At 56.3% G+C, this 26370-nt stretch overlaps 2 protein-coding genes across 2 annotated transcripts; both read right to left on the reverse strand.

The window, feature by feature from the left end:
* Positions 1-109: 109 nt before the first annotated feature.
* On the reverse strand, positions 110-9850 carry FUT2 (fucosyltransferase 2). The gene is given in 4 exon segments (XM_047077689.1): positions 110-2347; positions 2349-2755; positions 9088-9427; positions 9764-9850. Coding segments are annotated over 2 exon segments (1026 nt in total). The 5' UTR covers positions 2754-2755; positions 9088-9427; positions 9764-9850; the 3' UTR covers positions 110-1726.
* An 85-nt stretch (positions 9851-9935) lies between these two features.
* Positions 9936-25315, reverse strand: LOC124510940 (galactoside alpha-(1,2)-fucosyltransferase 2-like). The gene is given in 5 exon segments (XM_047077690.1): positions 9936-10332; positions 10778-10938; positions 21166-21730; positions 21733-22410; positions 25232-25315. Coding segments are annotated over 2 exon segments (849 nt in total). The 5' UTR covers positions 22238-22410; positions 25232-25315; the 3' UTR covers positions 9936-10332; positions 10778-10938; positions 21166-21386.
* Between the last annotated feature and the right edge of the window lie 1055 nt (positions 25316-26370).

Here is a 26370-nt window from a genome sequence, read left to right on the forward strand (position 1 = left end):
ATCAGGGGAGGGGCAGAGGGGGAGAGAGAGAGAGAGGGAGAGAGAGAGAATCCCAAGCAGGTTATAGGGTGGAGCCCAACGTGGGGCTCCATCCCACGACCCTGGGATCATGACTTGAGCCAAAATCAAGAGTCAGATGCTCAACTGACTGAGCCACCCAGGTGCCTCCCAGTCCTTATATTCCTTCATCACTTCCTTTTCAGACCGACTCCCTTACAAATGCGGTGGCCTTGTCTGTATTGTGTGTCTGCAACTGGCCCGCGGTGAGTGCTGGGCTCAAACATCACTCTGATTGAGGCATTGGATTGTCTCTTTCCGGGCTGTGAACCTGTGAACTCCAGGCCCGAGGAGTCTCTGTTGAGCCCTTGGAGTATAGACCTCTCTATTTCCCCCATTACCTCTTTGGTCACAGGTGGAATCCTGGGGGATGCCTACGCCGAAGGACTTGAAGTTGACCTCAGCTAAGACCGCTCATTGTTAGCACCTACGCGTGGCCTCGGAGCCACCCTGGGCCGCCTCACAGCATGGTGGCTTCCGACACCCAGATGGCGGCCGGATGAGGGAATGTTCCAGGCGGAAGTCCAAGCTGTCCTGGGGGACCGGCCACACACGCAGGCGATCCGGACGCCGGCCGCTAGGTTCTGTCAACCCCGCCTTCGCTAGCGGGGATCCGAGCGAGGTTCCACCGCCACGAGTGTTTACGGAGGGAACAGATGGACCCGCTTCAAGTTCACTGAGCCATGCTGCGCTCGGAGTTCTCAACAGTAATCGTCCCAGGCCCTGGGAAGCCAGGGTTGCAGAAGTGGGGCCCCGGGGGTGTTGGGACGCACGCCAGCGACTGGCCAACAGGGCGGCGCTCTTTCGGAAACCGGGGGAAAGGTCCCCCCACCCCCACCCCCACCCCGTCCCGGGCAAACTAGAAAAAAATGAGCCAGGCCAAGGACACAGGCCTTGGAGAGGTGGTTGTCCGCTCTATTTGAGCCGCGCTTGCCTCCTTGGCCAGACGGCTTTGTGGAGCGAGCAGACAACCGAGTTCAAGGCTTCCCTGTTTTCCGTGCGTACATTGCGTCCTTCCTCCTCGGTAAGAGCGCCCCGCTTTTCCTCCTGTCCGCCGCCACATCCTTCAGAGGAGGCTGATCAACACCCCGGCCGAAGGGGGCAAAGATTTATTGATTTGCAGCTAAGCCAATCCCAGGGTCTTATTCGCCCGGCCTTGTGTTGGGGTCAGGCGGGCATGTGATACACTTCCGGCCAGTGAGCTATGGGGGAAGGGGGGTAGTTGCAGGAGGGCTTTGGAATGCGTCCCTCACTCTTCAAAAGGGACCGAAGAACGGACCTCTTTTTGGCTGCCTCGTGAAGAGGTTGCCCGCATGTGACAGCCGGTTATGTGGCAGCCGTTTGGGGACCATGGGGGTGGGGGGTGGGGGTGGGGAGCGGTCTGAGAGGAGTTGATGGCAGTTGAACAAGACGGACGGAACTGGGGTTCCCGGTGACATCGCCAAGCCGCTGCCTCGACGAACCCCAGAGATGTGCCGCCACCGCTCTTGTGTGGGACACAGAAACGTGCTATTTCAAGTCGGTGGCGATTGGGTTTCTTGCGGCCTCTCGAGCGTCCTGGTGCGAGAGGGAAGGGTCCTGGCCCACGGAACAAGACGCCCCTGGGGCCTCGGGCAGCTGGTCTCGGGGGAGCCAGCGAAGGAGGGGGGGTGCCGAAGGCCGGCCACCATCAGTGGTGGAGCAGCGGGGACAGGTCTGCCGAGATCCCAATCCACTCGGGCAGGAAGGCCGCCTCGGGCTTAAAGAGTTTGAGGAAGGGGGAGTCCGGGAGGGTGTAATTGGCCAGGTAGATGGTGTCCCCGCCCGCCAGGTAGGCGGCCCAGATCCCGAACGTGCCGATGGTCATGACCGTGTGGTTGCACTGCGCGAGCAGCGCGAAGTCCTTGGCCGGCGAGGTCTCCACGCCGTCGCCGGCGAACACGACGTCGCCGCGGGAGGCGTCGATGTTCTCGCGGCACCAGGCCATGCCGTTGCTGGTGACCACGAAGACCGGGGCGCGGTGGCGGGCCCGGAACCAGCCCAGGGCCCGCTCCAGGTACCCGCGGTCGGCGACCACGCCCTTCCACACGCGGGGCATGACGTGCACGTAGTCGCCGCGGCGCACGTGGACGCCCACGAAGGTGCCCGGCCGCCGCCCGCCCACCCGCAGCCGCCGCAGAAACGCCTGGGCCTCCTCGCGCACGTGGTCGTGCAGGGTGAACTCGCGCCGGATCTCGTCGCGCACGTGGTGGTAGAAGGTCCAGGAGCAGGGGTAGCCGGTGAGGCGCACGTACTCGCCCGGGATGTGGCGGGTAGCGGTCCTCCATCCAGTCGTTCAGGGGGTAGTTCCGCCAGGGGATCCTGCCGGCCGCGGTGTGGTGCAGGACGGGGAGGCTGATCCGGAAGATGGGCGCCAGCGCGCTGTGCATCTCGGCCGGGATGAAGGCGGGCCGCCCGTTCATCTTGGCCAGGGCGTACAGGGTGGCGTACTCCCCCATCTGGTTCCCCAGGCGCCCTTGGGCGTTGATGGTGAACATGCCGCCCCGGGGCCGGGGCGTCGTCGAGTTTTCCGCGGGCGCCCACACCAGCGTCTCGAACTGCCAGCTGGGGCGAATCTTCGCGAGCCGCTGCTGAAGGTGAAATATGGTAGAGGCCGTGAAGACGAAGAGGAGGATGTGGCCCATGGAGAAGAAGAAGGGCGCCTGGACGCTGAACATGGCTGTCGGGGAAGGGAGAGCCGGGGATGTTAGGCCAGGGGGTGACGGCCCCGGAGGGGTGCGCGCAGACACGCGGGGGGTGGGGGGAGGGTGCGTGCAGGGGGGGGTCACTCTGTGTGTAGATGAGCGTGAGTGCTCAGTTACGTGTATGGGGGCAGGTCTCAGGAGTGTGTTTGCATCGGGTTCATTCGTTCCTGCTTATCCGGGTCAAAAGGAGTACGCCGTGTGCATTCACCCGAGTATGCGTACGGGTATCTATACGTTGTGCACACATACGGGTGTGTGTGAATTTGTGTGCATACAAGGGACAGGTGTGCGTTGTGTTGTGTGAGTGTGTATATGCTATGTACATATAGGGTGTGTAATATGTATACAGTGAGCATACACACACACACACACACACACACACACAATGTAAATACACGTTGTATGTTTCAATGTGTTTATAGACTGAATATACTTCCATGGGTGTATATATATGGGCAGGACAAGTGTATAGACCTTCTACCGACCGGGATCCGGTTTCTAGAGATGTCCATTCTTGCATGCCCTGCCTATCCATAGTCCCTCTGAAAGGAAATTGCCCAACCCATCACAAACTCCACCACCTGACCTGCCTGCCCTCGTCGCCACCGCCAGCTGAACGGAAGATAAACGCCTGGTTCCACGGTGGCTTTGCCATCTGTTGGCAAAATTACAACTTGTAAGGCTAGCTCTGAAAGACACGTTGGCCAGGGGCCCCTGGGTGCCTCAGTGGGTTAAGCGTCTGACTCTTGATCCCAGCTCAGGTCGTGATCTCACGGTTCGTGGGTTCGAGCCCCCTCATCGGGCTCTGGGCTGACAGTGTGGAGCCTACTTGGGATTTTTTCTCTGCCCCTCCCCTGCTCATAAATTCTCCCCCCCCAATAAATAAATAAATACATACATAAATAAAAAGATAAGTTGGCCAATTCTCTCCCTTGAATATTTTTACCTGAAGGTCAGAAGGCAGTTGGCAGGTGAGTGTTTGTTTTTTCTCCCCTCACACCAACTGGGTGTTCAACAATTCAATTCCATTTTGACGTTGCCTTCCTGGACTTGGGATCCGATCCAATGGGTTTAAGAGTTCCGTCTCACTTCATATACTGATGCCAAGTCCTGAGCCATTCGTACCTCTGACTGACCAGTTTTGAACTGGGGGGTGCCCACGACTCCCTCCTCAGGTTTGATAATGTGCCAAAATGGCTCACAGAACTCAGAACTCATCTGATTATAAAGGATACGAACGCATAACCGGAGAAGAAGTACATAAGGTAAGATCCGGAAGGGCCTTCTGGCGTCCCCATGGAGGTGAGGTGGGCCGCCTTCCTGGCTCTCGGGTGGGCCTGCCAAACTCAGAGCCTCTCCGACACCCATTGGTTAGGGGTTTTATGGAAGTTTCATTATGGAGGCATGCAGTGGTTCGAAGAGGGAAGCGGTGAATCAGGCTCTTGGCCTGGGACCCCCTAGAACTAAAATAAGGCCCAGACGGGACAGGGGTTTGGAGATACGGTTATGGAGCGTAAGCAAAACAGCTGAAAGGAAAGGAAAGCAGGGAGTGAACTGGTTCTGACTCCCCATTGTGACTGGACGCCAGGAAGGAAAAGCAGAACAAGCATTGCTCCGGATGGTCACGGTTAACGCTTTATTGTCGCCGAAGATTGCCCCTAGAAGTGATTCATGGGCTTTGCCATTCTGCAGTCTAGCTGGAACCACACCTGCAGCCTGTTGCCACAGTGGAAGTCCAGGTTTGGTCACTGATCGACTTTGGGCTTGGAATCGCGGGAATGGGGATATATGGGAGGAGTCAAAGGAATGAAGCGCCTTCTGGTCCCCCAGCTCTCCCAGAGGCTTCCCTCTCCCTCCCCTGTGAATATGAGGTCCCCACCCACTCTTTTTAAAACTCTTCCTCATGACCAGGCTTTCATCAGAGCGTATCCTGGAGACTCTGCACAAAGGTAGATTAGATATGAAAGGTTTCTGGTTGGTTTGGTCCACGGCTTGTGTTCCTTGGTCAATACTGAAGCAAGTGGCCATTAAGAAGAGAACACTGGGGGGAGATCAAGCAGGGTGTGACCTGGTTGAAACTGGGAAGGTGCCAGAAGCTATGTAGATATGGTCCTTTATGGTTAATTATATATAGCTGATAAAAGTTGGCACTAGACCTAATGTAGCAATATCCCTGTTTCTTAACCGCTGCTACCCTCATAGCCCATTAAGGTGATATGCATTATCTTTCTCTCTTTTTTAATGTTTTTTTATTTATTTTTGAGACAGAGAGAGACAGAGCATGAGCAGGGGAGGGGCAGAGAGAGGGGGAGACACAGAATCCAAAGCAGACTCCAGGCTCTGAGCTGTCAGCACGGAGCCCGACGCGGAGCTTGAACTCACGGACTGTGAGATCATGACCTTTGCTGAAGTCGGACGCTTAACCGACTGAGCCACCCAGGCGCCCCATACGCATTATCTTTCTAGAAGAAAGTCAGGCTTGCCAACTAGATGCCTGGCTTTGGGTTGAACCAACTCAGGTGGGGGTCTGTCTGGGCCCCTTGGGTCACCGGATGTTGAGCCTAGCCAGAAATGAACTCCTGGATGGCACAATCTCCTCTGGTCCCCTTCGACTTGAAAGGCAAGGAGCCAGGGAGGCTGGGTTTACTAAGGTTCATTGCACAGCTCCGCAGATGCTCAGTCTTACTGGTCAAAAGTTCCGGATCAGGCCCCTTCCTCATCGCCACTGAGTGTAAATAAAGCCTCTGTTCCCTAAGCCCAACACGGACTAGGCTTCACACAGTGACAGAGAAGATGCATGACTCAGTGGACACACTCTGATCACAGGCTGTTGACGGCAGGCTCCCACGCTCATTAGCTGTGTGACTCTGAGAAGCAACTTCACCTTTCTGACCATTAAAACAGTACCTTTTGATCTTATCACATACAGGGGGCGCCTGGGTGGCTCAGTCGGTTAAGCATCCAACTCTTAATTTCAGCTCAGGTCACGATCTCACGGTTTTCGGGAGTTCGAGCCCCACGTCGGGCTCTGTGCGGACGGTGCAGAGCCTGCTTGGGATTCTCTCTCTGCCCCTCCCCCCTGCTCGTGCTGTTTCCACCTCTCTCAAAATAAATACGTAAACTTATTTAAACAGTTATTGAAAGATGATCACATTCAAAGCAAAGAGCCCTGCTCCGTGTGGCTGAGATGGGAACAGACCTACAAGAGGAATGAATTTTGTCTTGAGGTTGTGAATTCTGGGATGAGCTAGGGTGACCTCATACCATCAGATGTAGATACGGTGGCTTGAGCTGACCGTGGGGGCTGTCCCTCTGAGGAGTGGGTGAGTGTGTGTGATTCTACTTGCCCTGGTTAATGTTTGATTTTTTTTTTTTTATTTCTGGGTTAAAAAAATTTTTTTTAATGTTTATTTGTTTTTGAGACAGAGAGAGACAGAGCATGAGCAGGGGAGGGGCAGAGAGAGAGGGAGACACAGAATCCGAAGCAGGCTCCAGGCTCTGAGCCGTCAGCACAGAGCCCGACGCGGGGCTCGAACTTGCGGACTGTGAGATCATGACCTGAGCCAAAGTCAGACGCTCAACCAACTGAGCCACCCAGGCGCCCCCATTTCTGTGGGTTGCTTTTTTTTTTTTTTTTTAGTGTTTATTTATTTTAAGAGACAGAGAGAGAATGAGAGCGAGCAGGAGAGGGGCAGAGAGAGAGAGGGTGAGAGAGAATCCCAAGCAGGCTCCACGCTGTGAGGGCAGCGCCTGACACGGGGCTCGAACCCGTGAGATCATGACCTGAGCCAAAATCAAGAGTCCCACGCTTAGTCAGTTGAGCCACCCAGGCACCCCTGATTTTTTTTTTTTTTAATGGAGTTGGGGGTATGAGATGAAGCATACGTGTGATGGCAGTCAAGGGGTAGACTGTATGAAGGTAGTACATTTTTGCCCACTCAACCCATAGACCTTGTGTGCCATGCGTTGGGTTGTGTCTGTCTCCAAAAGGCGTATTGGAATCCTAACTCCTGATACTGCAGAATATGGACCTTACGTGGACACAGGGTCTTTACAGAAGTGACCGAGTTACAATGAGGTCATCCTAAGGTGGGCCGTAATCCAATAGCAATGGTGTCTTTATTTAAAAAAAAAAAAAAACAAAAGCAAAACGCAGCCAGTAGGGCATCATCTGACTTTGGTCCAAGGCGGCCCTTGTGTGGGCATGGGCGCGGGCTCAAGAGATGCGTCTATATCCAGCAGAGTCTCTCCCTTGGGGGTTTGAAGTTAGAAACACAGGGAGGGTGGCTGGTTGGTTGTGGGCCCCACGGCTGAAGGGCCTGTGAGAGCCCGCGTGCAGCCATGTTGAGCCATATCCAAGAGGGACCAGAGAAACCCATGAGCACAGTGAACTGGACCCTGAGATGAAAAAGGTTGAGGGAGAGACGGAAAGCATCACTGTGCCCCCCTGATGGCTCCCTGGCTCCGGTTTCGTCAAGGCCACTGGCCCTTACATTCCTGTCCAGATCCCAACCAGATTCCTCGAGACTCGGCCCTGACTCTGGGGTAGAAGGAACTCTCTAGGGACTGGGAAGCAGGAGGAAGCTGGGGACAGAGGGGACACCCAAGGTAGGAGGAGGGAGAGTGGCCTCGTGCCTTCTTCCCACTTCTTCTGGGTGCTTCTCTCTTCCTTCCTCCAAGTAGCTTGTGAGCCTTTGAAGAGCTCCTCTGTCTGGTTGTGAATTTGCCAAGCACGGGACATGGGAAAAACGCGGGCCCAGGGAAATGCTTGTGGGGAGGCAGGATGGAAGGAGGGAGGGAAGAGAGAAGGAAAGAAGGAGGGAAGAAAGGAAGGAAGGAAGGAAGGGAGGATGGAAGGGAGGAAGGAAGGGAGGAGGGAAGAGACAGATGTAGAAAGAGACCGGAAAAGAAAAAGACAGGGACAGAAAGAACTGGAGAGAAATACAGGGACAGAGCCAGAGAGAGCAGGAGGACAGACAGACAAGGAGACACAGAGACACAGAGAGAAAGACGGAGGCAGGGAGAAAGAGACAGACAGGAATAGAAAACCACAGGAGCGACGGAGAGAGGGAGAGACAGGAGAGAGAGAAAAGGATCTGCCGCACTCAGTCCAGCTCTGACCTCTGTCCCAATTCTGTGCCTCCAAGCGAGTCTCTCTCGGGATCATTCAGACCCGGTCTCTTGGTCTCAGACACAGCTCCATGAAGGAAGGAAGGGACAGGGTCGCTCTGATTCCCTCTCTGTCCCCCGCAGCCCTCGGAAACAGGGCTGGACACACAGTAGGTGCTCGGGAAATGTACGTAGAAGGAACGTGGGCCTCCACCTGTCAAGGATACTGGGAGAATGACCGTCAGGATCACACCTCTTCGTCTCTGGGCTGGCCCTGAATGTGCCCTCGAAATTTGTTTCCCTCAGACAGAAAGACAATAAGGCCAGCTTTGTTTGGGTGAAAAGGAAGGCAGAATGTTCTAGAACGGTGGCTGCCGTCTCTCAGCTTCCTTGGTGGTTCCCTCCTTCCTCACTCGGGACGGGGGATCGAGCCCCACCTCCCGCTCCGTGCTGGAGCCTGCTTAAGGTTCTCTCTCCCTCCCTCTGCCCCTCTCTGCCCCTCTGGCTCTCTCAAAAAAAAAAAAAAAAAAAAAAGAGAGGCTCAGAGACTAGCTAGAAAAGGGCCTGGGGGACAAGCCCGGGCCAGGGCTGGGACGGGGAGCTGGGCACAGGGAGACAGGGAGAGCAGCTGGCCCCTCTGACATCTGTGGGGAGAGTTTGGGGAATGCCAGCAGCCAGCTTCTGGAAAGTGGGATCCCAGGGGGATGGGAAAGTCCGTCTCTGGGTCTGCCCTCAGTCCCTGTGTCTGTCCTCAGTCCCTGTACCGGCATCGGGCCCTTCAGGCCATCATCCAAGGAGGGAGGGGCAAGAGGAAAGGTCAAGAGTCCTTCCTTCATCCGTTTGGAGGCAGGAGGATTGGAAAACAGAAGGAGCCCCAACTTCGAAGGAGGAGCCCAGCCTGCGGGTCCCTGGGGAAAATGGGGCCACTGCTACCTGTCCAGAAGGCCTTTTAAGCGCTCTCTCTGGCTCTCTCACCCCAGGCTAAGCCTGGCCCACTGCGTCCTCTCCCCTCTGGAGCCTGGCCCCTGGTGCCAAGCCTCCCCCCATCTGTCCCCACACCCAGAGCTGGCCTTGCGCCTCCCCAGCTCACCGCCCGCCCAGGGCTTTCCACCTCCACCCAGCCAGGCTTCGCCACCAAGAAATAACCCCGTCTCCCCCCACCCCCACCCCACCCCCGAAATTCGCACTGTAAGCACACCTTTGGGGAAGAGCTTGGGGCACAAATGTGAGGCCACCACCTGGAAGTCCTCGACTCGATTCCCAGGACTGGAATGGAAGGGGGGGGGTGGCCCGGGAGCCAGGGATCCCTGGGGCCACGGTGGGCCTGGAGGTGCGGGCGGCAGCAGCCTCGGGGACCCTGAGGACCCCTGGGTCCTGTGGGTGGGTCCTGCGACCCCGAGGTCGCAGGAGGTGGAGGTGGGGGGTGGCGGGGAGAGGCGAACAGGAAACTCTCGCACAGCAGGCCCTGCCCCGCACGGAGATTCTTCGGTAAGCTCCAGGAAACTGGTGACGGGAGGGAGGGAGCTGGTGGCCTGGGGCTGGGGAGGGGAGAGTGGAGGTGATGAGGGAGGTGCGGGCTCAGGTGGTCGATCGGCAGGGAAGGAAGGGGAGGGGAGCGGAGCGGGGCGGCGGCTGGGGCTCACGGGGAGATGAGACGACTGGGGTGCTGGGTGCAGAGGAGGTGGGCTCCTGGGCGGCGAGGGGTGGACCCTCTGCTGGCGGAGACCCCGGGGCGGGGGCGGGGCATCCCAGAGGGGATCCCCGAGTTCAAGTGCGTCCCAGCACTCGGCCCCGTGCGCGCGCTCTCGCCAGCGCGCAGCGGGTCGGGGGCAGCCTCTCCCCCTACACCCCCGCCCCACCTCGCCATCTCTCACCTGGTTCCGGCCGCAGGAATCCGGGGGCCGACGACGGGGCTGCTCGGCGAGCAGATCGGGGTGCTCCCTCGTCGGAGATCGACCCTTCACTCAGAAGTCTGAACCTTCCAGCACCCGGGTCCGGAAAACCCCGCCCAGGCTCTACCTGACCTCCCCAAGCCATGGGGGGGGGGGTGTGTGTGGCGGGGTTTAGGGAGCCAGGTGTGCCCGGCGCCCCACCTCCCACCCCACGTGACTGCTGGGACGCTGGCCCGGGAGGCCCCTCGGGAGGAGGCCGGCTGAGTCCAGCCCGGCCTGGCTCGTCCGGACTCAGCCCTGCCAGGGTCCTCCTGGGTTTGTTTATTTGGGCCCCAACCGCAGCATTTACGTGGTCTGCTAACCTCCTTCTATCTTCGCCGCCGGGTGAGTTCCGTGCGCTCAGCGGCCGTGTGGTGCAGGCGGAGATTCCAAGGCCCCGAGACGTGAAGTAACTCGCTCAAGGTCACACAGCTAGGAGCTAGGTTTCGAAACCGGGCTGGCCAGAATCTCGGATACACCCTGGCGAGCACCGACTCTTCTCACTCTCCCTGCTTTCAAAGAAAGATTCTCTTAGGAAATGAAAATCCCCTAAACGTACATCACAGGGCCAGGCTATGCTTGTCTGCGGCCGCCAAAATCAAGTGCAAGATCGAGGAGGAATTTTCCAGGGGAGGGAGGAGCCCCCAACAGTCCTAACACTGAAAGGCAACAGCTCCTCCGGGCTCCTGAGTGAGTGGACGGGAGGCCCCACCATCCATGGATCTCACCCTCCGCTCCTTCCCCGCAAAAAACGAAAACCATCTGGGGGCGCCTGGGTGGCTCAGTCGGTTGAGCGACCAACTTGGACTTCAGCTCCTGATCCCGAGGTTTGCACGTTCGAGCCAGGTTCGTCGCTGACGGGGGGAGCCTGCTTGGGATTCTCTCCCTCTCCCCCCCCCCACCTCTCTGCCCCTCCCTGCTTCATGCTTTCTCTCTCTCAAAATAAATAAAACAAACCTTTAAAAAAATCTGAATCGGATCAAGCCTCTCGGTGTGATCACTGGTTTTCAGAAAAACAGGAGGATAAAGTCGCCAGTGAATGGACACCGCGAGGGTGCATTGAGCCAAGTCCGGAACGTGGGACGGTCCACAGGACATATGACCCGGCTTCCCCAACACTGGAAGAAAAGGAACAAGCAAAGAGGAGGCCTGTAAGGTATGCAAAGCGGATTCTGGGCTCCGAAACATAGAAACAGATTTTTCACCTATGTGGATCTCTGACAGGATGTTTAAAAGTCACGGGGATGTGGGACACATCTCTATGTAACATTTATCAGCACTTATCCTTAGTCACTAAATGCCGTGGCCACATCGGACAACCATTGTGACAACTAAACCTGCCCCACGGATGCCCAGAATGTCCCCCCTCCCCCCCTGCCCCGGACAATACTCGCAAATTGAGGACGGCTGTTCTACCCCCTCAGGTCTCCTGTTTCAGGACCAGGGGCGGGCTGGGAAATGCTTAACAGCCGGCTCCCTGGGGCAAAAATAATCCCTGGTTGGTAGCATGTGGTGTGAATGGTAAAAATTTTGATGGTATAAATACCACCCCCCTCCCCCACCCCATGGCCAATGTCAAGCAACCAACATGGTATCTTAGAACACAGACTTGCAGAGAACATTGTTCTCTGATACCCCGCGTACAGACACAATACATGTAAATAACCCCAAGAGACAGATGATAGGAAAACCTACGAAAATAATCCGGGCAGGAGGAATTTCGAGCTTTGGTCTGACAAAACGTATTCGATTGTGATACATGTTCAAAAGTGTATTTGTTTTGTTTTGTTTTGTTTCGACTGAGAAACAACTTAACCAAAAAAGTTCAAACTTAAAAAAAATTTTTTTGGGGGGGATGTTTATTTCTCTTGAAGGAGAGAGAGAGCGTGAGCAGAGGAGGGGCGGAGAGAGAGGGAGACAGAGAATCCGAAGCAGCTCCAGGCTCCGAGCTGTCAGGGAAGAGCCTGCTTCGGGTCCTCTCCCCTGCCTCCCCCCCGCCTCTTCCCCCACTTGCACTCTCTCTCTCTCTCTCTCTCTCTCTCTCTCTCTCTCAAACATAAATAAACATTAAAAACAAAATTTTTTAAAAAGGTTATGTGTACACTCTATTGTAGTCTATTTTTTTTGTTTGTTTGTTTTTAGAGAGAGAACACTTTTTTTTTAATGTTTCTTTTGAGAGAGAGCGAGCGAGTGAGCAGGGCAGGTGCAGAGAGAGGGAGAGAGAGAGGATCTCAAGCAGGCTCCACACTGTCAGCACAGAGCCCGATGCGGGGCTCGAGCCCACGAGCCTCGAACCCTGAGGCACCCGGGGGCCCCTTGTGTGATTAGTTCTACGAAATTTCCAGAGTAGGCAAATCCACAAGCAGATTCGTTGCCGGGGGGTTGGGGAGGGGGAAATAGTGATTCCTGACGGGTACCGGCCTCTTTCCGAGGGAGTGGAAATGTTCTGTGATGGGATGGTCTGCCTTTCACACATGCCTGAGCCTGGCCTGTCCCAGGAGCCTCCGTTTATGTTCCTCCCACACTGCCCCTAGGCCCAGGTCCCAGCATCCCCTGTGTCTTGCTGTGACCTCAGACCCCAAGGCTTAGAAAGCCAAAGAGAGGGGCGCCCGGGTGGCTCAGTCGGTTGAGCGTCCGACGTCGGCTCAGGTCATGATCTCACGGTTTGTGGGTTCGAGCCCCGCGTCGGGCTCTGTGCTGACAGCTCGGAGCCTGGAGCCTGCTTGGGATTCTGTGTCTCCCTCTCTCTCTCCCCCTACCCCCCCCCACCCCGCTCATGCTCTGCCTCTCCCTCTCTTTCAAGAATAAATACACATTAAAATAGTAGTAATAATAATAATCATAATAAATAATAATAATACAGAAAGCCAAAGAGAAAAACCCAAGGTCACACACAGAAGGTGACACAGACACAGTTTGTAATCAAGTCACTGGCTCCCAAACCCCTGGGGCACCCTTCCCCAGCCAACTCCTTTGCAAGCTGGGGGGGCCAAGTTCAGGCTGACACTTCCTGAGCCACCAGGAACCCCCATGATCCTCTGTTCCTGGTCCCTCCCCAGGACATACTTTTACATTCATTTTGCACCTTGAATAGTAATGAGACTAAAAATATCTGTAATGGCTGTAGGTCCCCTCAGGGCAGGAACTCTATCGATGTTCATTATTGCTCTACACCCACAACCTACTTAGTCCTTCCAACTGTGTGAGGTGATCCCTAGCAGCTGAGGCCCAGAGAGGTGCCATCACTTGCCCAAAGCCACCCAGCCTGGAAGTGGCGGAACCGGGATTTAAATCCTGAACCCGAAGCCTTTTTGTCTGTTTTGGCGGGCAGGCAATGACCAGTGACAGTGACTCTAACCCTCTCTGTCGTGGGTACCAATTGTAGACAAGATCCTGCACAAATACCTGCCACATTTCCGTAAACACTGATACGCGTCCCCTTGGCATCCAGCCAACATGCCCTGAGGAAGCCCAGCCTGTCCTGCGGGAGAGAGGCCACACAGAGGACGGCCGACAGTCCCAACCAAGTTCCCTGCGGAGCGCAGCCCTATGAGAGACCTCAGACGTCACACGGAGCGGCGAAACACCCAGGCGATCCACGCAATCGTGACAAATAATAAATTCGGCACTTAACGCCATTACATTTGGGGGACGGCTTGTTATGCAGCATTAGCTGACTGAAACACCTCCCGTTAAGGTGACAGTCCCTGAGAGCAGGAACCATGTCCGTTTTGCTCCCTCGTGGGTCCCCACTGTCTAGAACGTCTCCTGGAAGATAGTAGGTGCTCTATACATATTTGTGGAAGGAAGGAAGGAAGGAAGGAAGGAAGGAAGGAAGGAAGGGAGGAAGGAAGGAAGGGAGGAAGGAAGGAAGGAAGGGAGGAAGGGAGGAAGGGGTTTTCAGACCTCCATCTCCTGGGATGATGTCCATGAGACGTAGGTGCAGCTGACGACTGCCCACCAGCCTTTATGCGTATGATAAAGTGTTGGCGGGGGTACGTCCACCTCATTCCATGACCAGGACCGGGGATGCCAGAATGAGGAGGAATCTTCGTTACCTGGCCAAGAATGTTCCCGCACCCCTGTGACTTTGGAACATTTTGCCAGACCTCTATGTAAGTAAACAGCTTGCTGATGAGTATCTGAGTCTGGGATGTGTTGCGGTTATTAACCGCGGGGTTAGAGGGGCCCCGGGCTGCATGTGGGATTTGTGGACGGGGCGCTTGTGGTGACCACACACAAAGGGGCATGGGGATTGCAGAGGGGAGGGTGAAACGCTGGAGCTCCCCCCACCTCCCGCCATCCATGGGCTCTGCATCAGTCATGAGACACTCAGTGTAAGCTAAAGGGCGATTTCCAACCTCCTTCCAGCCTCCCCGTGAGGGCTCTGAGCGGCTCCCACCATTAAGGTTACCTGTGGCCTCTGCCATCAGACTGGGAGCCCTGTGGGGTGGAAACCAGGGCCGGGCCACCCCTAAGCTTTTCCCCGGGGCACAAAAAGAGGTGTTGGTAGGGGTACCTGGGTGGCTCAGTCAGTTAAGCGTCCGACTCTGATCTCAGGGTCGTGAGTTCAAGCCCCGCGTCGGTGGGGAGCCTACTTAAAAAAATAAATAAATAAAAGGGGGCGTTGGTGGAATTTCTTCAAAACGTGTTATGGAATTGAAATTCAACAACATGCACAAAAGCAGACAGGCCAGTACAACAAAGCCCCAAGCACCCAGCAGTCGGTTTTCAACTTGTGTTGCCGGCCTCCCTTGGTCTGTAGCTCAACTGGGCCTTCTCATTCCATCCCTGAACATTTCAGGGTGTTCCTCTGACTGGTAAGAATACTTAAAAATGAGGGGTGCCTGGGTGGCTCAGTCAGTTAAGCGTCCGACTTCGGCTCAGGTCATGATCTCGCGGTTCTTGAGTTCGAGCCCCGCCTCGGGCTCTGTGCTAACGGCCCAGAGCCTGGAGCCTGCTTCAGATTCTGTGTCTCCCTCTCTCTCTGCCCCTAACCCACTCACGCTCTGTCTCTCTCTCAAAAATAAATAAACATTAAAAATTTTTTAAATTAATTAAAAATTTAGGTGTAGAACAAACACCATGCTGTTACCAGCCCTACAGTTAAGTCATTTCTGAATATCATAATATCCAAATTAAAATTTCCCTGATGGCCTCAAAGCTTTTTTCTTTCCTCCTCTTCTGCTTCTTCTTCCTCCTCCTCCTCCTTTTATTTTTTATTTTTTTAATGTTTTCTTATTCTTTTTTTTTTTTATTGGAGGGGGCACCTGGATTAATGTTTACTTACTCTTGAGAGAGAGAGAGAGAGAGAGAGAGAGAGAAAGAGCACGAGCAGGGGAGGGGCAGAGAGAGAGGGAGACGCAGAATCTGAAACAGGCTCCAGGCTCTGAGCTGTGAGCGGAGCCCGACGTGGGGCTCGAACTCATGATCTGTGAGATCATGAGCTGAGCGGATGTCAGACGCTCAACCCCCTGAGCCACCCAGGCGCCCCTTTCTTCCTCTTCCTTTTAAACCACCACAAATACACCCTCATGCAAAAGTGGAAATCCATGGGTCCCTGCTCTGGAGCCCCCGCCCCGGGATGGCACCCTTTCCCCTGCGTGTGGTAACAGCTAACAGTCACTGCGCATGTCGCTGGGCCGGGCATGGTTGATCTTTTAATCACAGTTTGGTTGAGCTCTAATTCTCAAACTATAAAATGTAAAGCAGACAAATCACTTGACATATGCGCTTCGGTGGCTTGTATTCGGTGGCCTTACGGATCAGTGGCTTGTAAACCAGAGTGGCTGTAGAGTCGTGCACACGTCCCCACTATCATTCTAGAACGTATTCATCCCCCCAAAAGGAAGCCTGCACCCATTAGCGCTCACTAGCCATTGCCTCTCAACCCCCAGCCCCAGACAACCGCCAGTCTGCTTTCTGTCTCTGTGGAGTTGCCTTTTCTGGACATTTCATACAGTATGTGGTTGATTGGCCCGCTACGGTTTTATTGATTTATTTAATGTTTTATAAAATGTAATATACATATATCATATATATTTTTTACAAATATATATATAGTATATATAAATATGTATATATTTCAAGTTTATTTATTTATTGTGAGAGTGGAGGCAGGGAGAGAGGAGCATGGGGGAGGAGAGAGAATCCCAAGCAGGCTCTATGCTGTCAGCACAGAGCCCGATGCGGGGTTCGAACCCACGAACTATGAGATCATGACCTGAGCCGAAATCAAGAGTCAGACACTTAACTGACTGAGCCTTCCAGGCACCCCCCACCCCCACCCCCACCCGTGCTCCGGCCAGGTACTGTTTCAATCCTCACAGAGGTGAAGTCCTTTGCCAAGGGCCACACAGCCAGCGGCTGCGGGAGCCTGACATCCTCAGCCTGCGGCCAGAGCGTGTGCACTTAACCACTGAGCTATGCGTCCCCTCTGAGTCACTACATGTAACACATTCCAAGTTGGGAACAGAGGCTTTATTTTCGATGGCGATGAGAAAGTGGTCTGATCTCCAGCCTGTGGGCCATAAGGCTGGGAATCTCAGGGGCATTAGCTGAGCTGTGAAGTGAACCTTAGTCTGCAACCCCCCACCCCCACCCTGGTCCTTGCATTTGAGTCCCAGGCTGCCATAGGGGAAGGTGACACCCGGGAGTCCATTTCTGGTTGGGCTCAACCCCTGGCCCTGTGACCCAAGGCGCCCAGACCCGCAGCTGGGTTGGCTCAACTCAGGTATAGGCGTCTGGTTGATAAGCCTGAGTTCCTTCTGGAAAGACAGCTTTCTGGGCTCTGAGGGTTTCGGGGACGGTAGACGACAAGCAGGGATGTTGGTGCTAGGTCGCCCCCTGTGGTGTGCCTGTATAGCCTCTACCCGCTTCCCGCATTCACCCAGATCACACCCTGCCTGACTCACCCCCTAGTGCTCTCCCCTTATGACCACTGGGTTCCGTGATCTGACCGGGAACACCGGTCCTGGGCCACGGCAGCCTGTGTCTCTAATCTGCTGGTGCACGCAGTGAGGGGCCTGGCACCAGCTCGTGCTTGTCCAAGCCATTCAATAAATAAACCGGAAGCACCGTATCCGTTTCCCCAGGGTGCTGTTAACCACACACTGTGTGCCTTTCAACAATGGAAAATCATTCCCTCCCAGTCAGGGGCTAGAAGCTGATCTCTGCCTCCGTCATCACATGGCGCTGTCCCCTCCTGTGTCGGTGTCACCTGCCACGTCGGAGGCAGGGCCCCCACCCTACCCCAGCGTGACTTCATCTTAACTAATTTATCTGCAAAGATCCTAACGTCCAAAGAAGGGCACATCCGGAGATCCTGGGCGGAAGGCTTTCCGCCCACCCTTCTGGGGGACACAACTCGACCCGTAACAAACACATACTGCGTGCTCCGTGCTGTTTGGGGTACTGGGCTTGCTGGTCCCTGCCCGGGGCTTCCCCCCATCCCCTGTGGTGGGGTCAAGGTGGGAGGTCTTTGAGCTCAGGGCGGAGCTCAGCAAATATTTGTTGATTGAATTTGTGCCACTTATGGTTGACAGCTCGCCAGTTTCTGCTTTGGCCCTTACCAACTAAAAGTCATTTATTTCCTTTTCCAAACGAGGGAACAGAGCTGGGTCCCCTTAGCATTTAGGTGAAACAGATGCACCTTGGAGTCTTGCTGTGCTTCTCCACCCAGCTCCCCGGAAGCAGAAGCGAGCTGCGTCCGTCCTTCCGTTCTGCCTCCCAGCAGGGCTCCTTCCCAGCAGAGACGACCCCACCCGGGAGATAATGCCGGAGGGTGGCTGGGAGGATGGATCCTCCGAATCTGCCCCCAGTGCCAACAGCGTCCCCAGGGTGTTCGAGAGAAGAGATAGGTGGGAAGCGGGCACCCGGCCGCCTGTGGCTTTCCCCTGGGTCCCCGAAGTGAAGCCGGCGGGAAATATCACTTCATTGTTTTCTCTTCATCGTTTTCATTATTTTCTTCAGAACCAACTTGATTCTGACTGAGGACAGGTCATCGTGCCACTAAGCTGAGTGACTTCGGCATCAGAGCCCCGTGGGTGTGGGGAGTGCTTTTGTGCGCTAGCAAAATTCTGGAGGCATCGCGCAGGGTCCCAACGCAGAGGGAACAGTCGTGGGGGCAACGGGAGAGGGGTTTCCAAGGACGGTTTACAAAGGTGTGGGGAGGATGTAGGGAAACCGACAAAGAGATGTTACAGCTCCCGGGGCGGGGGCATCGACATGGGGCGCAGTTACCACCCCGGGTCGGCAGGGACAGGCCTGGAGAATAAATACCCCGGCTTCGCTCTCCTTCCTCCCCTGATTTCTGGACTGTGATCCCACTGGCCTGAGCCAACCGGAGCCACAGGGCGAGGGAGCCCCTGGAAACGGTCTTTATTGGTCAGTGGGGACTGCGGCAGCAAAGAACCCCGGACTGGGGGCTGAAACAACGCATGCCGCCTGAAGGCTGAAGGTCAGGGCGCCTGCCGCCCCCGTGCCTGGCGAGAGCGCACTTCCCGATTTGCAGTCCGAGAGCCGAGCAAGATCATCTTTCTCGCGTCTCTTTCTTACCAGGGCACCGATCCTGGGGCGCGCCCGGGGGGTTCGGTCGGTTAGGTCATGAGTTCCAGCCCCGCATGGGGCTCTCTCAGGGCAGAGCCAGCTTCAAGTCTGCGGTCTCCCTCTCTCGCTCTCTCCGCCCGTCCCCCGCGTGCTCTCTCTCAAAAGTGAATAAACCTTAAAACAACAACAGGGGCATCGATCCTGTTACACCAGGGTTCCTCGCTCATGAACGAATGGTCTCCCCCGCCCCCCCCAGGCCCCGCCTCCTGACACGAGCACGGTAGGGGGTTCGGGCTTCAACACAGGAACTGGGGAGGGACCCAAACATTCCGTCCTCAGCAGATGCCTGCAGGGCGGAGGAGGTTGGAGAGGAGATTTGGAGGAGCGGTAGGAAGGACCCCGGCACGGCCCGTATTCTAGTGAAGGGGGACACACGGCCTCCGTTCACTTCTGTACTTTGCAATTGTCGCAGTTGGTAACGGGCCACAGGTCACGGCTGAGATGCCTCTACCCTTCTGGCTTGAGTCTCTCCAAAGGGGACAATTTGGGAAAAGATCCAGACTCCGGTAAATGATCCTGAGGAGGAGGGACCGGCCTTGAGAGAACGGAAGAAACACACGGAATGGGAGGTGCCTGGATGGCGCTGTGGCCTAAGTGTCGGGCTTTGGCTCAGGTCTCGATCTCTCTGTGAGTTCGAACCCCACCTTGGGCTTGCTGCTGTCGGCTCAGAGGAGCTCACTTTGGATCCACTGTCCCCCTCTCTCTGCCCCTCCTCCCGCTCCCTCTCTCAAAAATAAATAAGTAAATAAAAACATTTACAAAAATGAGGGCATCATCCCTTATGACTGGCGTCCTAACGAAGAGGAGGAAATTTGGACACAGACCTGTACAGAGGGGAGACAAAAAGGCAGGGAGAAGACGGTCATGGACAAGTCAGGAACACATCCTCCCTCACGGCCTTAGAAGGAACCAACCAGGGGGCGGCCGGCGGGGCTCAGTGGGTTGAGTGTCTGACTTCGACTCAGGTCATGATCTCGGGGTCCCTGACAGACAGCTCCGAGCCGGGAGCCTGCTTCGGATTCTGCGTCTCCCTCTCTCTCTGCCCCTCCCCTGCTCACAGTCTGTCTCTGTCTCTCAATAATAAATAAACATTAAAAAAAAGAAAGAAAGAAAGAAAGAAAGAAAGAAAGAAAGAAAGAGAAAGAAAGAAAGAAAGAAAGAAAAGGAACCAACCAGCTGACCTTGCGGATCGGACTTCCAGCCTCCAGAGCCGTCGGACAATCCGTGTCTGTGGTTTAAGCCACGACGTTTGTGGTACTTTGTTATGACGATTCTAGAAAACTAGTGTCACCCCCCCCCCCCGGCACTGGCTGCCTGCAGTGATCCCCCTGCTCCGGGGGATCCTAACCTGCTGCGGTCCCCTCCCACAGTGCACCAGGGCTGCGCGGTGTGATCGATGGAATATGGCAGAAGTGGCCGTGTGTGGCTCGGGCGGGCTGGGCCGTGAAGGCAGGGCAGTTTCCACCTTGGTCTCTTGGTTTCTCTCTAGGGAGGAATGCAGCGGCCTTGAGGCTCACGCAGCCCCACAGAGGCCCACATCTCGAGGATATGACCAAGAGCCAAGAGCCCAGGAAACTTCTAGCCGTGGAAGCCGATCCCCCCGGCCCCAGGAGGACCTTCAGATGACTGGCCTTTGCCGACACCTGGCAGGCAGAACCATCCAGCTACACGGCTCCCGAATTCCTGACCCCCACACACTGTACGAGGTGATAAATTACTGTAGTTATTTTAAGCCACTATGTTTTGGAGTAAATTTGCTAAGCAGCAGTAGACGGCTCACATAGAACCTCCCTCCCGGCTCCCCTCCCCTTCCTCTGGAACCTTCTTCGGCTTTTCTTTAGTATCCCCGACCCTCAGCCCCAGACCATGATGCCTCCATCTGGACTGAAGGAAGTAAATTGGGGTCAAAATGGCTCTGGGGAGATACAATGTGATTAATATGTGAAAACAAATTTGTTCAACCTCAGAAGCGTGCCAAGAAATGGGGATTCAGGGGCGCCTGGGTGGCCCTGTCAGTTGGGCCTCCGACTTTGGCTCAGGTCATGGTCTCACGGTTTGTGGGTTCGAGCCCCGCGTCGGGCTCTGTGCTGACAGCTCGGAGCCTGGAACCTGCTTCGGATTCTGTGTCTCCCTCTCTCTCTGCCCCTCCCCTGCTCGTGCCCCGTCTCCCTCTCTCTTTCAAAAATAAATAAGCACTAAATATTTTTGTTTTAAAAAATCAATAAACTTTGAAAAAAAAAAGATTTTTTAAAATTAATCATTATTATTTTTTTTTACTATCCAGAAAGGAGTGATACACTGATAAAAGATCCTGGGATCTCCATACTTCTAAACATGCTGAATACCAGAAAACCCGTATTACGATCATTTCATCCAACTTTTGTCCACACGGGGGTTTCTCAGAGTGGCTTTGGGTCCCTGGAGCGTTGTGAGGCCCCCACCCCACGCCCACCCCCATTTCCGGGGACTTCTCTGCTCCACCGAGGGCGTCTCCCTGAGATTTACCCTCTCAGATCCTGGCTTCCCTCACATCCTTGCACGGTAAGGCCTCAGGAAACCCAAAGCCCGAATTCTTAGCTGCCCTTGACTTGAGGGCAGGAATGGCTTCGCCAAACCAAACCCTCTCAGGAGGCAGGGGCAAAAAAATTTGGGCTTACGCTCAAAATATGTTTCCCCCTTAAAGCAGCACAACGATTCAGGGGACGCCAGGCACGCGCCCGTTAGCGGCCAATACTCACCGCGTGTTTTCAAGGCACCGAATGGACTTGCTGGGTTCTTTCGAGGAGCCGCTGAGGGAAGTCCTGTATTATGTTCTGCACGTGGCCCGCAAAGGCACAGAGAGGTTAAGTCACTTGTTCGAGGCCGCCCAGCTCAGAAGCAGAGCAGCCGGGAGGCAGGCCGTGGGTGCCTGATTCTGGGCCCGCCTGCCGACCCGAGGGCCAGGGAGGCGCGTGCGGGGCTAGGGGCTGTTCTCTCTGGCCTGGCCAAGGTCAGCAGCGATGCCCATCCACTCCGGCAGGAAGGCTGCTTGGGGCTTAAAGATCCAGCGGAAGGGGGAGTGCGGGAGGGTGAAATTGGCCAGGTGGATGGTGTCCCCGCCCGCCAGGTAGGCGGCCCAGATCCCGAACGTGCCGATGGTCATGACCGTGTGGTTGCACTGCGCGAGCAGCGCGAAGTCCTTGGCCGGCGAGGTCTCCACGCCGTCGCCGGCGAACACGACGTCGCCGCGGGAGGCGTCGATGTTCTCGCGGCACCAGGCCATGCCGTTGCTGGCGACCACGAAGACCGGGGCGCGGTGGCGGCCCGGAACCAGCCCAGGGCCCGCTCCAGGTACCCGCGGTCGGCGACCACGCCCTTCCACACGCGGGGCATGACGTGCACGTAGTCGCCGCGGCGCACGTGGACGCCCACGAAGGTGCCCGGCCGCCGCCCGCCCACCCGCAGCCGCCGCAGAAACGCCTGGGCCTCCTCGCGCACGTGGTCGTGCAGGGTGAACTCGCGCCGGATCTCGTCGCGCACGTGGTGGTAGAAGGTCCAGGAGCAGGGGTAGCCGGTGAGGCGCACGTACTCGCCCGGGATGTGGCGGTAGCGGTCCTCCATCCAGTCGTTCAGGGGGTAGTTCCGCCAGGGGATCCTGCCGGCCGCGGTGTGGTGCAGGACGGGGAGGCTGACCCGGAAGATGGGCGCCAGCGCGCTGTGCATCTCGGCCGGGATGAAGGCGGGCCGCCCGTTCATCTTGGCCAGGGCGTACAGGGTGGCGTACTCCCCCATCTGGTTCCCCAGGCGCCCTCGGGCGTTGATGGTGAACATGCCGCCCCGGGGCAGAGATCTGGGGAGCAGGACGCCGCGGCCCGAGTGGGCCCAGGGGCCGGGCACCACGGCCAGGCGCCAGTGGCAGTGGAAGACGGTAGACGCCACGACGATGATGAAGAGGAAGTAGACGGTGGGGAAGGAAGCGCGAGTGGCCCAGGATCTCGCGATGGCTGCGGGGAGGAGGGAGGACCCGGTCAGGACGGGCGGGCAGGCGCACGTGAGTCTCACTCACCCTCCAGTGGTTCATTCCTCACACAAGTCATCCCAGCCTGTCTAGCGGCGTCCTGCGCGGCTTTCTGTTCTCTTCTGTATCTGCGGTTTCCCTGTGGCCATTCCAGCGGCCACAGCTCAGGAGTCTCATGGGCCCGTGTGGGAGGAAGCCCTGGATGGGGGGGGGGGGCACTCTTCATCATCTGGCTTTTGTCCTCCCCTGCTCCAGGCATCCCATCTCTCTCCCGGCCAGCTCCCCTCAAACGTCAGGGTGCTGTGGGCCTTGCCTCAGCTCTCCTCCTCCTCCCACATTCCGGGGCTCCTCACTTTATTAATCTGACCCCTGTGGGAAATCTGAGCACTCTGGGCCCTCCTCAAACGTCGCTTGTTCAGCGTGGGTCCCCAGCAAGGTCAGCTGGCTCTTCCACATCAAGGCTAAGTGTGACCTCACATTCCACCGGGGTGTACGAGAAGTGACCTGCCCACTGCTCTGGTTTCCAAAGGGGGAGCCCTTCTGCTCACGTGCCTCCTGACAACTCTGTCCCAATCCTTATCACACCAGCTGCCAGCTCGGGGCCTGCCCGGGGGGGTCCTACATGGAGGACTCAGGTCTCAGGCTCTAGCCAGCTTGTGGGGCTGGCCAGGTCCCAAAGGCAGAGGGGGTGAGCGGAGCCGGGACTAGAGCCTGGGCTACCGGGGAAGAGGGAGCCGCTCAGGACAAAGGTACCCACCACCCAGGCGTGTGACCCGTGCAGCGGCCCACGGCCTGCACTCAAAAGGACCCCGCGCTTCACCCGGCTGGCTCAGTTGGTACAGCGTGCGACTCTTGATCGCGGGGTTGTGAGTGTGAGCCCCGTGTTGGGTGCAGAGTTGACTTGTTTTAAAAAAAACAAACCGGGGGGGGGGGTGCTGCACTTGGTTTAGTGCTCTGGTCTCACCAGCTACAAATTATCAATAAATATGAACAAGGCCCCCCTGTTTCCCTGCCCCACTTCTGCAAATCAGGCAGCCGGCCCAGCAGCCACCCGCTTCCAGGAATCTCAAGAGCTCCCTCTCCTGGCTTTCTCTCAGCATGAACAACTAGAAAGCCACAGAAAAACAGCGAATTAAGGCTACTGCTTCTGTGGTTCCTGCCACACACCAGGCACTGGCCCCAGACTTACCATCTCAGTCCGCATTTCCTTGTTGGCCACTTTCCTCCAGTTGGGTGGCCAACCCCCCACCCGAATTGAACTCATCCGGGGACAAAACATGGCCTGAACTGACCCACGGCTATTTGTAGACTTTGCTCAGTGTGATGTCCGTGTGTTTTGCTACAGAAACAGTCACGTTAGGAGTGGCTGGTTGGCTCAGTCGGTTAAGCGTCTGACCTCGGCTCAGGTCACAATCTCCAGGTTTGTGAGTTCGAGCCCCGCGTCGGGCTCTGCGCTGACAGCTCAGAGCCTGGAGCCTGCTTCGGATTCTGTGTCTCCCTCTCTCTTCTCCTCCTCCGCTTTCACTGTCTCTGTCTGTCTCAAAAATCAATACACATTGAAAGAAAGAAAGAAAGAAAGAAAGAAAGAAAGAAAGAAAGAAAGAAAGAGTTGGATTATGGGATGCTGCCCAGATCCCCCAGGGGAGCTACCTAACATACAGTCTAGGGACCCCATTATGGTGCCAACACAGGTTCTGAAACGTGTCTGGTCTAAAGAGTTTCAGAGTTTCAGAGAGGAAACTGAAAGCCTGTCTTCGCTCATTTAATCCTCTTGATCTCCTGCGAGGAAGGCACACTGTCATGCTCATTTAACAGATGAGAGCACCCGGGCACAGGGAGGTTGAGAAACCTGCTTCAGGGGCGCCTGGGCGGCTCGGACTCTTGGTTTCGGCTCAGGTCGGGATCTCACGGTTCGTGGGTTTGAGCCCCGCATCGGGTTCCGCGCTGGCAGTGAGGAGCCTGCACCGGATTCTCTGTCTCTGTCTCTCTCTCTGTCCCTCCCCCCCCACACACACACACTCACTCTCTCTCTAAATAAATAAATAAATAAATATTAAAAAAAAAAGAAAAGAAAAGAAAAAGAAACCTGCTTTAGGTCATGCAGCTAGCAGAGAGGCAGAGCGTGAATCTGAACCCAGGCCGTGTGGCTCAGGGATCTGTGCTGTCAGTTACTGTCCTGGATTTTTCGAGAATTCCTCAGGGAGAGCCCTCAGCCGCACACTCTCAGCCCAGCTAGACGTGGAATGTGACCTGCCTTGCCTTGTGGGGCCTCTGCCGTGTCTGGGCCGCCCAGGTAGGGGCAAAAGATCTCCGCAAGCCCAGAGCTGTGGGTCCCACACTGCTGGGCTGAGCTGTGCCCTGGGGGTGGGGGTGGGGGTGGGGGTTCTGCTTCCTCCTCTCTGGGGATGAAAGTGCCCAATACTTGAGGAACCCCTTCTCCTAAATAAATAAATAAGTACTATGAAAACCAAAAGCGAGGAAGAAAGCCTCCCTCCAGGTCACATTACTTTAAGAAACTTCTTGTCCCCGGATGGGGAGGAAAGTAAAATGCGACCTAAACTTCCTGGAATTTTCTCTGGCAGCCAAACTAGCCTTTTGCACTGGCCTTGCCCTCTGCCCGCGTCGCTCCAGCCCCCACGATGATGCTCGGGTGGCTTGCGGTGTGTCCCCACCGCTTTCGGGTCTCAGCCCGGATGTCCCCTCCGGACCCCCACCCCCCCACCCCCACCTCCCTGCTCGCTTTTGTTCCGCAGTGCTCGCCACCTTCCTGGCCACCTTCCGCCATCCTCTGGAGCAGAATTACTTACTACTTGTCCGAAGCGATCGCTCTTCTCTCTGGACTGTAAGCCTGGCTGACAAGGGCGGGGACGTTTGTAGGAGTTCGCGGTGGTAGCTTCAGCGGGGTGTCTGCACACAGGAGGGACTCTGGGGCGCACTTGCGGGATGGATTCGTGCAGTGATGTTACCCTGTCGCTCACACCACCGTCCCAGAACCGGTATGCGCCCTGTGATCTAGGGGAGTCTCTGCCCCCGATCTCCTTCTCTCGCGGTTAACTGCTCCTCCGGGCTTAATTTCAAATCCGATGTCCTTGTCCTGGCTCCCGCTCGGCTCGTGCTGGCGGGTGAGGGCCACCCAGAACGAGAATCACACAGCCCCTTGGCTGTGCTCTCCCGACCCCAGGACAGGGTCCCGCCAGCGGACCCCCAAATCCCTGTCAGGGTCGGGTCCACGCGGCGCCGAAACGAAGGCACTCAAGGGCGCGGCAGCAAATATCTGTGCCCTATCCTCTCGATACTCCCCCGCCCCAGCTTTTCTCAGCGGGAAGTGAAGGAGAGCCTTATTTTTCTAGTCAAAACCATCGGGTTGTCAGTCACATCAGCATGACAATTTCCGTGAGTGAAGTGTTGAGGCCTCGCAGGAAAGGCCTTTCCGCTTTGAGCTGGGGTCCCTGCTTCCTCCCTCCAACGCTAGGTCCTAGGTCGAGGGACTCTTATCCCCTCTCCTCCTTCCCCACCCACCATCTCAGAAAGCGGCCCAATTCTTTGGGTTTCCCGGTGGCTGTCCAGATCCCCCCCAAAGCACCGATTTTTGGGGTTTGAAAATGACTGACCTTCATCCTCAGTTCACCCACAGCTGACAGAAGGTTCCAGAGGGGAGGAAGCTCTGGCTGGGGGTCCCCCTTCAGTGTGGGCCAGTGGCCGCCCTGAAGCCGCCTGGCCGGTCAGCCCCTTCCCTTCCCCGTCGATTGCACCACCACGTGGTGGGCTCAGCCCAGCGGACCGCCTGCCCTTGGGAGTCCTGGGGCAGGGGTCTAAGTGGGAGTGCGGTGGGGACCCGAGACCCGGGAAAGCCCACCTGGCCGGCTGTCCCATCCTACCTGCCTTGAGCCTCCTGGGCCAGCCTGCTCGGGGCTGTCCCCCTCGGGCGATGTCCTTGGCGCTCCAC

The sequence above is a fragment of the Lynx rufus genome, unplaced genomic scaffold (assembly GCF_022079265.1).
Source record: "Lynx rufus isolate CCGP_SWC_20201006 ecotype Redwood Valley unplaced genomic scaffold, mLynRuf1.p SCAF_16, whole genome shotgun sequence".
NCBI classification, from domain to species: Eukaryota; Metazoa; Chordata; class Mammalia; order Carnivora; family Felidae; genus Lynx; species Lynx rufus.